This window comes from Festucalex cinctus, chromosome 5, assembly GCF_051991245.1.
Source record: "Festucalex cinctus isolate MCC-2025b chromosome 5, RoL_Fcin_1.0, whole genome shotgun sequence".
Taxonomy (NCBI): Eukaryota; Metazoa; Chordata; class Actinopteri; order Syngnathiformes; family Syngnathidae; genus Festucalex; species Festucalex cinctus.
This window is the reverse complement of record NC_135415.1, coordinates 10,241,426-10,257,500: the sequence shown is the minus strand read 5'-3', so window position 1 is coordinate 10,257,500 and position 16,075 is coordinate 10,241,426. Positions and strand designations below refer to the sequence as shown.

The 16,075-nt window shown below is 40.1% G+C and overlaps 2 protein-coding genes across 9 annotated transcripts in view; one reads left to right on the top strand and one right to left on the bottom strand.

Moving 5' to 3' along the window:
- The window catches only part of LOC144018570 (uncharacterized), a 9,519-nt gene extending 9,241 nt beyond the window's left edge, over nt 1-278 (top strand). For all 7 annotated transcript variants that reach the window (XM_077520868.1, XM_077520865.1, XM_077520867.1 and 4 more), the window contains one exon: nt 1-278. This exon is cut by the window's left edge and continues 1,327 nt beyond it. The gene's annotated coding sequence lies outside the window, so the exon portion shown is untranslated.
- Nucleotides 279-5,541: 5,263 nt separating this feature from the next.
- tti2 (TELO2 interacting protein 2) lies at nt 5,542-15,969 on the bottom strand. 2 transcript variants are annotated; one of them, XM_077520856.1, is made up of 11 exons: nt 15,820-15,969; nt 14,604-15,029; nt 11,470-11,642; nt 11,343-11,403; nt 11,134-11,262; nt 9,784-9,876; nt 9,527-9,720; nt 8,126-8,269; nt 6,784-6,943; nt 6,034-6,078; nt 5,542-5,910 (listed from the first exon to the last, which is right to left on the bottom strand). In XM_077520856.1, exons 2-11 carry the CDS (start codon nt 15,015-15,017, stop codon nt 5,764-5,766), a joined length of 1,560 nt encoding a protein of 519 aa, XP_077376982.1. In that variant the 5' UTR covers nt 15,018-15,029; nt 15,820-15,969; the 3' UTR covers nt 5,542-5,763. The 2 variants fall into 2 exon arrangements, with proteins under 2 accessions (XP_077376982.1, XP_077376983.1); XM_077520857.1 differs by having other exon boundaries at nt 5,758-6,078.
- Nucleotides 15,970-16,075: the final 106 nt, after the last annotated feature.

Here is a 16,075-nt window from a genome sequence, read left to right as displayed (position 1 = left end):
TTAAACAGCTTTAATTAAGTGTTTGTTTGTTTTTTCTTTTTCTTTTTTTTATTATTATTATTATTTTAAACTTCCTTATCTTAAATGTTTTAAAGTTCGTTGAATAATGTTTTAAGATTGTTATTGTATGTTATTTTTAGTAAATTTTGTCATTTATTTTTCTTCCTCTGAATGTTAACTACTGTTTCTTGATGCTTATGTGTTGTCTTTCCTTGTGTAAAGCACATTGAGTTGCCTTGTGTATGAAATGTGCTATACAAATAAACTTGCCTTGCCTTGCCTTACTTGTGCTAATCTCCATGATGCTAACGAAAAGCTGCGTGCTAAAGTTGTGGACCTACAGTCCCGGAGCAGGCGATGCAATGTGAGAATCATTGGTTTGGATGAAGGCCTCGAGGGGGCACAACCCAGCGTCTTCTTTGCCCAGCTACTCCAAAAGGTGTTCGGTCAAAATGTGTTCCCGTCACCCTCCGAACTGGACCGCGCTCACCGCGGCCCGGGCCCCAGACCGGTGTCGGGAGGTAGGCCGCGGCATGTCATTCTTTGCTTCCACCACTTCCAGGATAAAGAGAGAACGATTCGAGAGGCGCGAAGTAAAAAACAACTAGACTACGAGGGACACACTTTTAGACTGTACGAGGACTATTCCCCGGAGGTCGTCAAACCAGCGGAGGGAATACAGTCACATGTCGTCTTTGTATATCATGGATACAGTCACATGTCGTCTCTGTATATCATGGAACTGAAGCCGGCACTGCTATTTCCTGCACGTCTCCGCATTACTCAAGCGAACGGTACTCGTACGTGGTTTGGCTCTGTCTCGGAGGCAGATAAATATGTTGAAGCCGCTAATAACCTTTCCTAATGTTTCAGTTTGGACTTAAATGTTTTTTTTTGTTTTGTTTCTTTTTTAAACTTCTTTTTATTTTAATTTTTTCAACTGGCCAGGTTAGTATATAGCTGCAGGCCAGCAAAGGTATCTCTTTTCCAGAGCTCACACCTGGCAATAACCTGTAAGCATCTCCTATGTGTGGAGAAGAACATTTTGTTTAGTATTCTAGTTTTCGGTTTCATTAAGCTTGTTTTATACATATATTTATTTTTCTTAAAAGGCATATATAAGTGTGATTCGATTTTGAGGGGTCAATTTTTTCTTTTTTTTAATACCCTGTTTGTTGACAATGTGGGACGTGGGTTCTTGAGGGAGAGTAGGTTACTGTTTGTATCCGGAAGACTAATGTTAGTTAGGTTAGGTGTGCTGTTTGCTCTTTTAACAGCTAGTTTCAGCGTTGGGGGTGGGAGGTTTTTTTTGGGGTTTTGTTACGCTGTCACCAATGCGTTTGAATCATTGTTTTTTGTTGAACTCCATTTACTGTTTTTACATTAATCCTGCACTGAAAGTACCACTATACTTATCTCTCTATGAGTACACTTAATGTGATCAGCTGGAATGTCAAGGGCTTGAATCACCCAGTTAAGCGCAAAAAAGTTATGTCACATCTTAAGCAATTAAAGGTCAATATAGCGTTCCTCCAAGAGACCCCACTTAATTGCTCAGATCACCTACGACTGAGAATTGGTTGGGGAGGTCAGTATTTTCATTCCACTTTTCAAGCAAAGGCGAGGGGTGTAGCCATAATTATTAGCAAGGACACACACTTTGTTTGCTCCAATTCTTTGGCTGACACCTATGGGCGTTATTTGATAGTTACTGGTTCTCTATGTGGCTTGAAAGTTGCACTTGTTAACATTTATGCACCCAACTTTGACGATGGTTCATTTTTCCAACGCGTCCTTAAACTAATCCCTGACCTAGACTCACACCTGCTCATTTTGGAGGGAGATATTAACTTCTGCATGGATCCCGTCATGGACAGATCCTCCACAAGGGTGAGCGGCATACAGTCAAAGTCGGCCTCCTGCTTGCAAAAAATTCCTTTCTGAATTTGGAGTTGTAGATGTTTGGTGATTTTTGCACCCTCGAGATAAAGAATATTCTTTCTTTTCACATGTTCACCATTCATATAGCCGGATAGATTTTTTTTTTTGTTGACTGTAATCTTACCCAATATGTGCAGGTTTGTGAATACAAAACAATTTTGATCTCTGATCACGCACCTCCAGTTTTGACCCTGAGAATTCCTGAAGGCAAGCGTAGTAAAAAACTTTGGAGGTTTAACTCTTTGTTACTATCGGATGAAATTTTGGGGGGATTTATTAAAACTGAAATAATTAACTTTTTAGAGATTAATATAACCCCAGAGGTATCAATTTCGACGGTTTGGGAAGCGTTGACAGCCTTTCTCAGAGGACAAATAATATCTTATGTAGCCTACAAAAGGAAAATCAATGGAACAACAAGAGAAACTAGATAAACAAATATCACAGATTGACACTGAATGCTCAGAATCTATCTCCAGATTTGGAAAAACAATGTCTTAAACCTAAGACTGAATATGATTTAGTTACATCTTATTATGTTGAAAATGTGTTAACGAAGACTAGAAGCATGGTGTATTAACATGGGGAGAAGTTGGGAGAAATGTGAGGCAGACAGCTAAGAGGAGCTCGGGCTGAACAGTATATTAATGGGGTTCGATTGCAAGATGGGACAACTCTTACTGATCAACTAGGTATAAATAACGCGTTTAGGGACTTCTATGCGAATCTCGGCTCTGCTTGCGACCCCAGTTTGAGCCTGATTGAAGACTTCTTCCGCGATTTGGTTCTCTCCTCACTTACTTTAGAGCAGGTTGCTTTTTTGGACGAACCGGTAACACAAAAAGAAGTCTGCTGTGCCATTAAACAATTAAACACTAAAACCTCCCCAGGCTTGGACGGCTTTACTAATGAATTCTACCAGGCCTTTAGTCAACAATTATCCCCGATCTTGACTAAAATTTATGCCGAATCTTATGAATCTGGCCGGTTCCCTTCTACTCTCAACCAAGCATGCATTACACTTCTGTTAAAAAAAGGAAAGGACCCGCTGGATTGTGCCTCATACCGGCCAATTTCATTACTAAATTCGGACTATAAAATTTTGACAAAGATTCTCTCTCTTCGTCTTGAAAAGATTTTACCTTGTATTATATCTCCAGACCAAACAGGATTTGTGAAACAAAGACCACTCTTCTTTAACATCAGATGGCTGTTAAATGTAATGTATTCTCCAAGCCAGTCCACCTCAGAGTGCCTTCTCTCTATGGATGCAGAGAAGGCATTCGATAGGGTCGAATGGTCTTTTCTTTTTCAAGCCCTGGTCTAATTTGGGTTTGGGGCATCTTTCATTGCTTGATCCGGTTGCCCTATTTCTGTCCCTCTGCAGTAGTTCTGACTAATAATATTTACTCCGAACCTTTTAATCTGTCCCGCGGGACAAGACAAGGTTGTCCCCTTAGTCCATTGCTATTTGTCTTAGCTACTGAGGCGCTTGCCATACGATCTAATCGCGCTATCACGGGTATTCTCAGGGGCAATACAGTACATAAATTGTCTTTGCATGCAGACGACCTTCTACTCTATGTGTCAGACGCTGAGTCTGCTATTCCTCATATAATTACAACTTTACGTCAATTTGGGGAGGTTTCAGGTTACAAGTTAAACTTACAAAAAAAGTGAATTAATGCCTTTGAATATGTCCACTTCAGTATTAACACAGATTCATGTCCCTTTTAAAGTTACAAGAGATGACCAAATAATTCTCTGACCTGTTTGATAAAAATTATGAAAGCCTTTTAAGTCAGATTAAACTGGAACTCTAATCTTGGTCATCTCTCCCAATTTCTATTATAGGTAGAATCAATTCAATCAAAATGACCATTCTCCCAAGATATCTTTACCTATTTCAATGTTTGCCCATTTTTATTCCAGGTAGTTTCTTTAAAAAACTGGACAGTACATTATCCTGGTTCATCTGGAATGGTAAAACCCCTCGTCTGTGCAATAATTTTTTGCAAAAAACTACACAAAATGGGGGCTTGGCTTTGTCAAACTTTCGTTTGTACTATTGGCTGCAAATTTATATTGTATGATGTTTTGGAAGAACTGCAGCTCTGGGGAGGAATGTCCCTTATGGGTTAGCATGGAAAGATTTTCTTGTAAACCGGTAAACCTCACTGCCGTTCTGGCTGCACCCATGCCAATAACGATATCTACCATTCCAGATGCTAGCTTAGTAGTTAAGCAATCACTTAAAATCTATTTGCAGATTAGAAAACATAAATTATCACAAGGTGGACTTTTTGGTCCGATAGCAGATAACCATCTATTCCAATCATCCAAGCATGACAGTGCATTTACCAATTGGTGTAGAAAGGGAATTAAAACTTTAGCCGACCTTTATATTGCAGGATAATTTGCATCTTTTGAGCAACTGGCACGGAAATTCACCTTGCCTGCCTCTAACTTTTTGAGGTACTTACAGGTTAGGCATTATATAAAGGAGAAGGTTTCTGATTTTCCACATGAGCCGGCAAAAGGGATATTGGACTGCATTTTTGATTTTGATATTAAGAAGAAGGAGGCTATCTCTTTTGTGATTAAGCAATTGGATTGTCTCTCTGTTATAAATTCTAACCTGCAACATGTGTGGGGCACTGATCTTCAGATGCAGATAGATGATGACTTGTGGGTTGAAATTTTGAAACATGTGAATTCTTTGTGTGCACGTCATTCGTTGATCCAATTTAAAGTAGTGCATCGGGCACACTTGTCCAAATCCAAACTGTCAAAAATGTTTCCACAAATAGACCCAACATGTGATAGATGTAAAACTTGTGATGCTACTCCATATGTTTTGGTCATGCTCTGGCCTTGTGAGCTACTGGAGGGGTGTATTTGAGGCATTATCCATAGTGTTAGGACTCAAAATTCCTCTCGATCCTGTAATTGCTTTATTTGGTGTCATACCACATGGGGCCTGATCTGGAGGAGCTCAACTCCCAGTGGGTGGACGAAAAGTTATAGCCTTTACCACTTTGTTAGCACGCCGACTCATCCTCTTAAAATGGAAAGACCCTTTACCCCCTTCTGTGGCTCATTGGATCAGAGAGGTCTTATCTAACCTTCGTTTGGAAAAGATAAAATATCCAGTGCATGGATCGGAGCAGAAATTTTTGAAGGTTTGGGAATCTTTTCTTTTTTTTTTTGGACAATCCAACACAGGTATAGCCCTTGACGGCTGTTTTGTATTGTTTTATTGTGCTCATACAATTTGTTTCTGGCCTATATGCAACTGTCGTAATTGTATCAATTTGCAGTGCGAATTCTTTGTATTCGGAATTGTATATGTCTTAGTGGTGAAAGCAGGGTTGGGTGTGGGAATTAGTTCTCTTTGTTTTAATGTTTTGGAATAATGAAAATACCACTAAATATATGTAAACACGAAATGTATATAAAAGCTAAGACATATATATACTTTTTTTCCCCACAGTGATCATCGCATCGTATATCTTGTGGGAGACACATTGCTGCTTTGAATCGGTCAAAAACGGGAAATTATGACAGAGATTAAAAAAAATAAATAAATAAATGGAGAAATCTAATTTTGGCTTTTATTTTGGTAACTTTGGGGGGGAAAAAAGTGGTGGCTAAGAGTTTCAAGTTGTGAATCGGTCATAAACTGGAAATTAGGGGGAAAATAATCAATTGGATTTTATTTTGAAAAAAAAAAAAAAAAAAAGTCCTTCCAGATGAGCTAAACAGTTTCGAGTTGGAACAATTTGAACCACATGTTTGTGTACTTTTTCTGGAGGCTTTGCATCACCTTTTTGCCGCCATTTTTCTTCTGCTTTTCCGTGCAGCGCTGAGTGTTGTCACTCGGGAGTTGGTCGGGCGGCGGCCAAACGTCAAGGCGGCGGCGACACAGACAAGGAAGCGGCCGACGCTCGACGCAAACTTGCCCTTTGGCTGCCAACAACAGGACAAACTTATTTTGAAAGGGCGGCAGGAAGCGCACGCCATCGTCATGGCTCACGTCCGATGGGATGGGCTCTTCTCGGTCGCCATGGTTACTGTTGCTAGGAAACTCACAACTTCGGGGGCGCAGCAGCTCGCGTCCACCTGCTCCAGCGCAAGCTGACACGCACGCACGCACGCACACACACACACACACACGCATAACTTTTAGTACCAGGTGATACATGCACTCACCTGGGTAGCAATCAACACACAATTTTGTGTACTTACACACACGCACACACGTGTTGTGTAGTTATATTGTACACAGATGGAATAGGCTACCAACAGAAGTGAAGTCAGCGCCGAGTGTAAATGCTTTTGAATCCAGGTTAAAAACTTTTTTTAACTTTAACTTTAACTTTTTTTCTTATACCTTTGATTAGGGACTTTTAAACAGCTTTAATTAAGTGTTTTTTATTATTTTAAACTTCCTTATGTTAAATGTTTTAAAGTTTGTTGAATTATGTTTTAAGATTGTTATTGTATGTTCTTTTTAGTAAATTTTGTAACCTATTTTCATTTATTTTTCTTCCTCTGAATGTTAACTACTGTTTCTTGATGCTTATGTGTTGTCTTTCCTTGTGTAAAGCACATTGAGTTGCCTTGTGTATACAAATAAACTTGCCTTGCCTTGCCTTACATGCACTCACAAGTTGTGTGAAATTAAACACCCAAAGAATAAAACTATTTTATTATAATAATTTTATTCTAAATATAATTTATAAATAATAATAATTTATGAAGTTATATTGTACATGCACTCACAAGTGGTGTACAATGAAACACCCAAAGAAACACAGATTCATGCGGGGGCGGCACCACCTGCAGGCGGTGGCGGTCAGTGGCGTCCAGCAGGGCGAGGCAGCGAGTGGCCTGGCGGCTCAGCCGGCGGGCGACGTCGGGGCGGGGGCGGGGCTCCGACCACATGTCCACCAGCAGGCGCAGCAGACACGCCAGCCACACGCTAACGCTACACGCTAACCTGCAACCAATGTCAGCATTTCGGCAACAGTCAATCAAATTATTATTTGTTGTAATTTTTAGGATGAAACGTGAAACCAGCCAATATATGTGTGTGTGTATATATATATATATATATATATATATATATATATATATATATATATATATATATATATTTTTTTTTTTTTTTTTATTACAACTTTGTGAATCAATTTGATTCTCATTTTCTTCCCGTCACCAACGTCCAACGTGAAACACTAATGCCACCTAGTGGCAGAGGATTACCACAACACAAATCAGACTCAATGCTACACACTCCTTTGTACTGTTGAGTGCTTTTGTTTAATTTCCAATAACTCAATTACTGTATCAATAAAATAAAAGATAGGCCACATTTATACAGCCATTTCTCGTCTTTGGCTTTTGACCCCGCAGGACTAGAGATTAACATTTCATTTCCTTAATCACTTACCGACTTCTTGTGTTATTACTTTATTATAAATTTACAACTTATAGACGAATTCATTTTGTTTTAAGATACCTTTAATGCGCAACCAATTTTTATTCCATATACAGAACATTGTATGTGACAATGGTTTTTTTGAGAGCGCTTTATAAAGTTCAGTTAAAAAAATGTAAAATCAACTGACAGCTCACATTGAAACTAGGGATGTAACGATAACTAAACATCACTATACGATAATTATCACGATATTATGGAGAGGTTGACGATACAAAGAGGTCACTATATTGTAAAAAAAAAAAATATATATATATATATATATATATATATATATATATACACATATATATATATATTTAAATTGAGGCACACATTGAGTTCCTCCACATATTGATTTGGTTCACAAGCATATTACAGCATATTTAAAGATAGAAGGGTAAAAACATGCCTTGTGAAAATTAAACTGCAGTATAAAATTAGCCACCAGAGGGCGATACAACTGCATAAATGGAAATCAACCTGACTTTTTAAAACAGATGTGCTGCTTTTAATATGGTGACATGACAGCGATGATATATTATGGCACTTTTCATATCACAATATCACGATATTGCCAGTATCATTACACCCCTAATATAAACAATATTATGCTGCCAAACTTTGACGAACATATTTATATGTATGTGCGTGACGTGGACATGAAATAATGAAATGAAGATGGGAGACGATGACTATTACCGTGGCCACGCCGCCGTCAACATCTGCTGCAGGGCTTCCAGCGCCGACATCCTGCTCAGCTCGTCGGGGGCGTCGCTCACCTCCAGGTAGGCGGGGACCACGCGACTCAGGCGGGCAAGGTGGCGACACGCACGCACGCCCATCCTCCACACAAACACGGGAAAAGGTACACATATTTACATTACGTACATTCTCATACACGCGCGATTACACGTAAACCTGATCGGCCAGATTGGATCGGTGATCGGTTGTCGTCATCGTTTGCTACGTGATCAATGACATCAGTGACCGATTGGCAAAAAACAATGACACTGTCGATGGCTTTCCGAGCTGCTATCGTTAACAAGCTCAACTTTGGCTGCATATATTATTATGATTATTATAGAATAATTTGATATGGCATGTTTGTCAAATTTTTTGGAAGAATTTTTATTCATTTGAATTGAGGGGCCACTTTCAGCTATCGATGTGAGAAATCATAAATTTGGAAAGAAAACAGAGTGCAAAATGTGTGCGTGAAAGTGGAACGTCGTCGTGAGTGCGCCACCCAGTGGACAAAATGAGCAACAACAGTTCATCGGCATTTACAAAAAACAAAACAAAAAAAATTGTTCCGTCTTCACAGGCCACATGTGACTTGATTGACACCCTGACGGGCCCGTTCTGGCCCGCACGTTTGACCCCTCACCCCACTTTAGAGCTTGTGTGCCTACTGCCGAAAGCCAGCTGAGATAGGCTCCAGCACCCCCCGCAACCCTTGTGAGGAATAAGAGGTCAAGAAAATGAATGGATGGATATTTATTGGTTTAGATTGGATTACTCATCACTTTTTAATTATTCTTATTTATTTTTGTTGGTTTAGATTACTCATCACTTTGTTTTTTTTAATTATTTATTTATTTATTTGTTGTCTTAGATGGGATTATTAATCACTTTTTTTTAAATTATTATTTACTTATTTATTTGTTGGTTTAGATTAGATTACTCATCACTTTGCTTTTTTAAAATAATTGTTTATTTATTTATGTATTTACTTGTTGGCTTACATTGGATCACTCATCACTTTTTTAAATTATTATTTATTTGTTTATGTATTTGGTGGTTTAGATTAGATTACTCATCACTTTGCTTTTTTAAAATTATTTATTTATTTATATGTTGGGTTACATTGGACCACTCATCATTTTATTCTTTTAAATTATTATTTGTTTATTTATTTATTTGTTGTCTTAGATGGGATTACTCATCACTTTGCTTTTTTTTTTTTTTTTTTTTACTTATTTGTTTGTTTATTTATTTATTTATTTGTTGGTTGAGATTGGATCGCTCATCACTTTGCTTTGGTCTCCAAAGTCGTGATAGTGTAAACACACACTCATGCACCCACACAAACACACGCACCTTTGCAGGTAGGCGGGCAGCGCCTGCGCGTAGACTCTCCTGAGTGCCACCTTGTGTTCACCCTCCATGCGGATGAGGAGCAGACGCAGCACGTCGTCGTGGCGACGGGGGGCCGCCCCCGAGGGGGGCGCGGCCTCCGCCGAGGGGGGTCTCTCCAAGACGGCCAGCAGGTCCAAGAGGCACGCCAACGCCAGCTGCGACCCACGGCCGGCGTGTTAGTTGAGGCGCGTTGCCATGGCAATGCGCGTGCGCGTTACCTGGACGACGTCGGCGTTGGAGTCGTGCAGACGTTTGAAGAGCGCCTCGTACATCACCTCCGCCTGCCTCAAAGCACGCAACTCGCTGGCGGCCTACAATTTTGTTAATAAAATCAAATAAAAAGGAAAATGCTTTTAAAAAAAAAAAAAAAACTAACTGAAACTACATTTGATGTTTACAAAACTAACTAAAACTAACTATATAGTAATGATCGCAAAAATGTCCTTGGTTTTCTTCTTTGGCAATTAATTGAATGCATGAGCCTTTGGGGATGATTTGAAACGTGATTTGAAGAACATTTATTTTGATATTAACCGCCGGAATAACGATGTTTGAAAGTGACGTCATCAAGCAGCAGCCAATAGAAAAGCACCTTCACATAACGTCGCTCCCATGCTATTTTTGAAATATTGTGCACAAGTCATACACATTTTTGTTAAACTAATACTGAAACTAACTAAAACTAAACAAAAACTAGGCATTTATTAAATAACTCAAACTAATAAAAACTCACCTGAAACCACCCTGAAAAGTAATTCATACCAGCAAAACTTAATTTATTAAAAAAAAATTTTTTTTTTAATATTTCGCACAAGTAATACACAAACTAAAAAAAAACTAATACTGAAACTAACTAAAACTAAAGTAAAATTAAGCATTTATCAAATAACTCAAACTAATAAAAAAACACTGAAACCACCCTGAAATTAATTAAAACTAAATTTATTTAATTTATTTAAATTATTTTTTTTAAATATTGTGCATAATACACTTAACAAAACTAACTAAAACGAATACTGAAACTAAGCATTTATGAAATATCTAAAACTACTAAAAACTCACCGAACCACGCTGAAAACTAATTCAAACTAACTAAATTTATTTAATTGATTTAAATTTGTTCTTTAAATGTTGCACACAATCAACATAAAAAAAAAAAACTAAAACTAATACTGAAATAACTAAAATTAAGCATTTATTAAATAACTAAAACTACTAAATAGATAACCACCCTGAAAACAAATTAAACTAACCATTTTTTTATTTAATTTAGTTTTTTAAATGTTGCACACAAAAGACATTTTAAAAACAAACTAAGACTAATACTGAACCTAACTAAAACTAAGCATTTATTAACTTAAAACTACTAAAAACAGAAACAGTCTGAAAACTAATTAGAACTAACTAAATTTATTTAATTTTGTTTTTTTTTTGCACACAAAACTAATTAAATGAAAAAAAAACAACCTCAAACCGAAATCAAAAGAAACAAAATGAAAAAATTGCAAAACCCTAATAATAACCCTTCATGTTTGCGTGTCATGCGTATTTGCGTCACACGTGCTGACCGTGTTGTTGACGATGTGGTGCAGGCATCGAATTCCCAGCATGCACCTGTGCGCCTCGTGGCAGTCGCAGAGGAGGAGGGCGGGGCCCAGGAGGCGGGACAACCGAGGGGCCAGGAAGGGGCGCCGCACCTGCGCCCACATCACATCACATGACGCAAACTGACAGCTGCGACGACGCGCTTCCATCCGTCCGTCCGTCCGTCTCGCACCTGCAGGAGCGTCCACAAGAAGGCCTCGGAGTCCACCTGCTCGCACCGCTGCCACGCCTCCCTGAAAGGCGGGGCCGTGCAATTCATCGAAATTCAATTCCGATTTCGATTTTGGAGGGTGTCTCACCTGCTGAGTCCGGGTCGCAGGACGTCCAGGACCGCCTCCAGGATGCCTGGCTGCTCCTCGGGCCCGCCTCCCGTCAGCATGTGGGTGGAGTCTCGCCAGCCTCCCGCCGCCAGCAACTGCGACGGCAGACCGCCGTACGCTGGCGTCCACATCGGACTCGTACTCGCATCCGCCTGCAAGCAAACGTTTTTGGAAGTCATCATTCGATTGGACGAAGTCATTGTCACAAGTCATTCGTGTTTTATTTCTCGCAATTTCTTCATGTGTGACGACTTGCACATTTCCTGACACATTCTTCAACGTATTCCAAAAATTCACATGACAATACTGTATATCAATATCGCGATAAATCGTGATACTTGTCTGTCTCCCAATACGCCCACGCAAGAATCACAATATTTCGCCATGCCACTATAATGGCTCCATTGTTCATTACTTATTGCGCAATTACTTGGAGAGCCACTAGGGGGAGCGCCTCATAATGGTGAGGAAATAGACGCAAGACTTAAAGGGCCTGTCAGTAGGTTTGACAGTTTCTGTTAGTAAACGAACCGTTTGTTTGTAAACAAACAAATCAAAATGGGCGCCTCCCGTGGCTCAACCCACACGAGCTCAACGTTCACACCCCCTGCCTCTGCCCACCGCCCCCCTGCCTCTGATCACTCTAATCACTCTACTCGTAAACAAACAACCCGTCTGCCTACACGCCCCCCGCCGCTCGAGCCACGCCCACTCCCAACCCCCGCTCTGCGATTGGGTGGAGGGGGAAACAACCGTCTGTCCACAGACATCACCCAGAAACGTCCCGTTGTTGACAAAACAAACACAAAATGGTAAAATATAGGGGTGTGCTCAAAAAATCGATACGGCAATATATCGTTGCAGGCCTCATCACAATACACGTATCGATACGCAGGCGTCAGAATCGATATTGCTCGTTAACTTTAAATCGTCAGTTCACGTTTGCCTTTGCGGCTTGCATTGTACCTAAAAACCAGCAGCGTCTTTGAAGTTAATTGCCTTCAATTAATGCAAAAATAGCTCACCGGTGATTGGACACTGTGTCTTGCTAAGAAAAATGAAAGCAGAGGAAGAATGTCAACATTTATTTATTGATAAACTTAACATGGCACGTGTCTCAGTATACCTATTTTCCTATATTTTGGGATACATATGTATCGCGATTCGTATCGTATCGTGGCCCCTGTATCGTGATACGTATCGTATCGTATCGTGAGGTTGGCGGCAATACCCAGCCCTAGTAAAATATAGGCTGGAAGTTGGGGGTAAATTAAAAAAATCACCACCATACATTAACTTAAGCCTAGAGGAGTAGACTGAGAAGGAGTTAAAGGGATCGTTCAGATTTTTTAACATGAATCTCAATTTGATCCTCACCTCCCGTGTGTGCGATCAGCACTGACTTACCCCTGACAGCGTTCTGTGACACCAGTTCTGGTCCGGCGTTGGACGAGAGGAAAATAGTCCAGCAAGCTGGCTGGGGTCTCGGAAATAAAACGTTTTCAAAACGTTTGTTTTCAAAAGCGTGATACATTTCCATCACAATACTCTTTCCTGAATAAAGTCAGACGCCATTACCGCCAGGCACTACTTTTCTGTGCGTTCGTATCACTGTTGACAGCGAATTGACACACTGCTGCCAGCTGATCCTTCCGCCTGAAGTTGTTTGCCTTTTCGGCGGAAGTATCAGCTAGCTGGCTGCAGTGCGTCGGTTAGTGCTCTACAGGGCGCCGCGCAGTGATATGAACGAACAGAAAAGTAGAGGCTGGCGGTAATGGCGTCTGACTTTATTCAGGAAAGAGTATTGTGATGGAAATGTATCACGCTTTTGAAAACAAATAGTTTTTAGAAGAAAAACGCTTTATTTCCGAGACCCCAGCCAGCTTGCTGGACTATTTTCCTCTCGTCCAACGCCGGACCAGAACTGGTGTCACCGAACGCTGTCAGGGGTAAGTCAGTGCTGATCGCACACACGGGAGGTGAGGATGAAATTGAGATTCATGTTAAAAAAGCCGAACGATGCCTTTAAAGTGTGTGCATCCTGTATTTAAAAAGTGCCTTTTCCAGAGTGAAACTGGCAGACAGCGCCTTTAAGAAAGACACAAATTTGTTGACAGAAAGTTTGTATTAGTTAAAAAAAAAAAATACACTAAAGTACTGATTGTGAAGACAAGGGTTGGATGGTATTAAGATTTTGACACCGTTTCACCATCTCCTCATTACACCGGGGTATACGGTAATATTGTCACATTTTTCCGCTTTAGTTTTCTGGGGGTCACATTTTGTTGTGATTTGGGTGCTCCATGGTTGCAATGGCCATGATTTTTTTTTTTTCGTTTTCCAAGCTTTACTTTACCACACAAACAACACAAAACCCCCCAAAATATATATTAGTGACAGTCACTATTATTATTAAGGGCTGAGCCGTGTGGCCCAGGACACAGGACGCGTGAAAGCAACCCGTCGCGGCAAGGAACAAACAGTGAGGAGACAAAATAAACAAACAAAAAAACAAAACAAAAAAAAACTGCAGGTCGTTAAGAGTTATGTTATGTGTTATGAGTTATGTTAGAGGGTGCTACAACTGCACAAATGCAAATCAACCCTACTTTTTTAAAAGATGTGCTGCTTTTAATATTGTGACATGATGACGACAACAATATATTGTGGCAGTTTTAATATCGCAATATCACCATATTGCCGTTATCGTTACATCCGTATTGTTTATATGTATTGCTGTCATGTACAAAAGCACAATATTGTGTTGCTGTTTTGTTTTTGTTTTTAATTTAGTGTGATCTCATTTTTTTACACTGTTGTGACCTTTTTTTGTATCGCCAACCTCCCCACAATATCGTGATAGTTATCGTATGGTGACCTTCATATCGTATCATGATGTTCGGCTATCCCTAGTGTTTCGGTGATGGTACAAAAAGAAACGATTTTCTAATTGAAAAAACATCAGTTTATGTCTTGAGTAGTCTGATCGTAGATGATTGTGGATTTATGACCTGACCAAAATATCGATCATCACAGTATCGTGAGATAATCGTTAGAGCGAGCCTTGTATCACATATTGTATCGTATGGTGAGGTTCCCACCCCACCGCTTACCTGTGCGTGCGTGATGGCGAACACGCAGACATGCGGCGCCACGGCCAGCGTCAGGGCCCGGGCGTGCCGGTCGGCGGGCCCCGCCGCCTGCAGTTTGGCCAGCAGGTCTCGCAGGGCGGCAACCACGGCAGCGCCGTCGCGCGGCACACGAGCAGCACGACCAATAAGAGCGCGGACCAGCGAGACGTACGCCTCTGCCGCCGCCTCCTGCCCAGAGTCCAGAAGCCAATGGGGATCGGCCGCTCGGAAGAGCCGGCCCACCCGCTCCGCCGGGAGGCCCGGGTCGGCCACCAGGCGGCGCCGCAACTCGGGCAGAAGCGCCACAATGGGCGGGAAGGACAGAGAGGGGAGGGGCTGCTCGTCGTTGCAGTCATCCAGCTGGAGCTCGTCAAGGAAGCGTGAAATGGCCGACATAGTCGGCTGACACTGGGGGGGGGAACAAACAAAAACAAAAAAAACACTTTGTTTTACTTGATTACTTTCAAATCCTTTTGGATTACATCTTTACTGACAGATTGATTACATTAAATTTTAATACAATGTAAACTTACTTTACAGTTTTCATATAATCTAATCATTTGAGATGACTATTAATATAAAGATTCAAATTTTAAAACAATATATAAATCTTTAAAAATATATAATTTTAAAATATGTTACCAATTAATTGACAAATCACATTCATCATTTCCATCCAAATAATGAAAAAAAAGGGACATTAATTCAAATAAGGAAAATGCACACACATGAAATAAGACTCATTTTGAAAACACACAAGCGGACATTTTCCTGTTGGTAGGTTCAGTTTTCCATATGTATATCATCTCATTTATTATATTACATATTATATATATACACTTGTGTATATAATACACAATCTAATCTCACGACTCACGAGGCGAGGTCCTCATTTTTATTTTCACAATTGACTTTCATTATCATACTTTTGTTTTCACTTTCTTTTGGTGTCTTACTCTTTTTACAAAAATTATTCACATGTATATTTTTGTTTAATTTAGTATTTATTAATGAAGCAGAAATGAAAACACTTAATGGCCAAACTGAATTAAGATCTAATCTTCTTATAGCCTATCATCATTAGGAAGGAATGTAAGGAAAATAAAAAGTGTTCGCATCATAACCAAAGCACAGAAATAAAAGACGCTCTTAAAAATGGCCTCTTCGATGATGAATTTCCATTTTGTGGCCTGCTTACCTTTTAAAAGCTGATGGAGGAGATCATCATTTTTGATGAAGGGGAGAAGCAACGGACACTTCCGCCTTCGGTGCGTTCGTCTGCTTAACATTTCCCCCGGAAACAAAAACAAACATGTCCTGACCGTCACAAAGTTTCCGAGAACCAAACTCTTTTGGGGGACCTTTCAAATTCGGAGAACTGCTCAGCCTCAATACACTTCAAATAAAGCTTTTAACAAACTTGGGCACTCACTTCTTCACTTTTATTGATACAA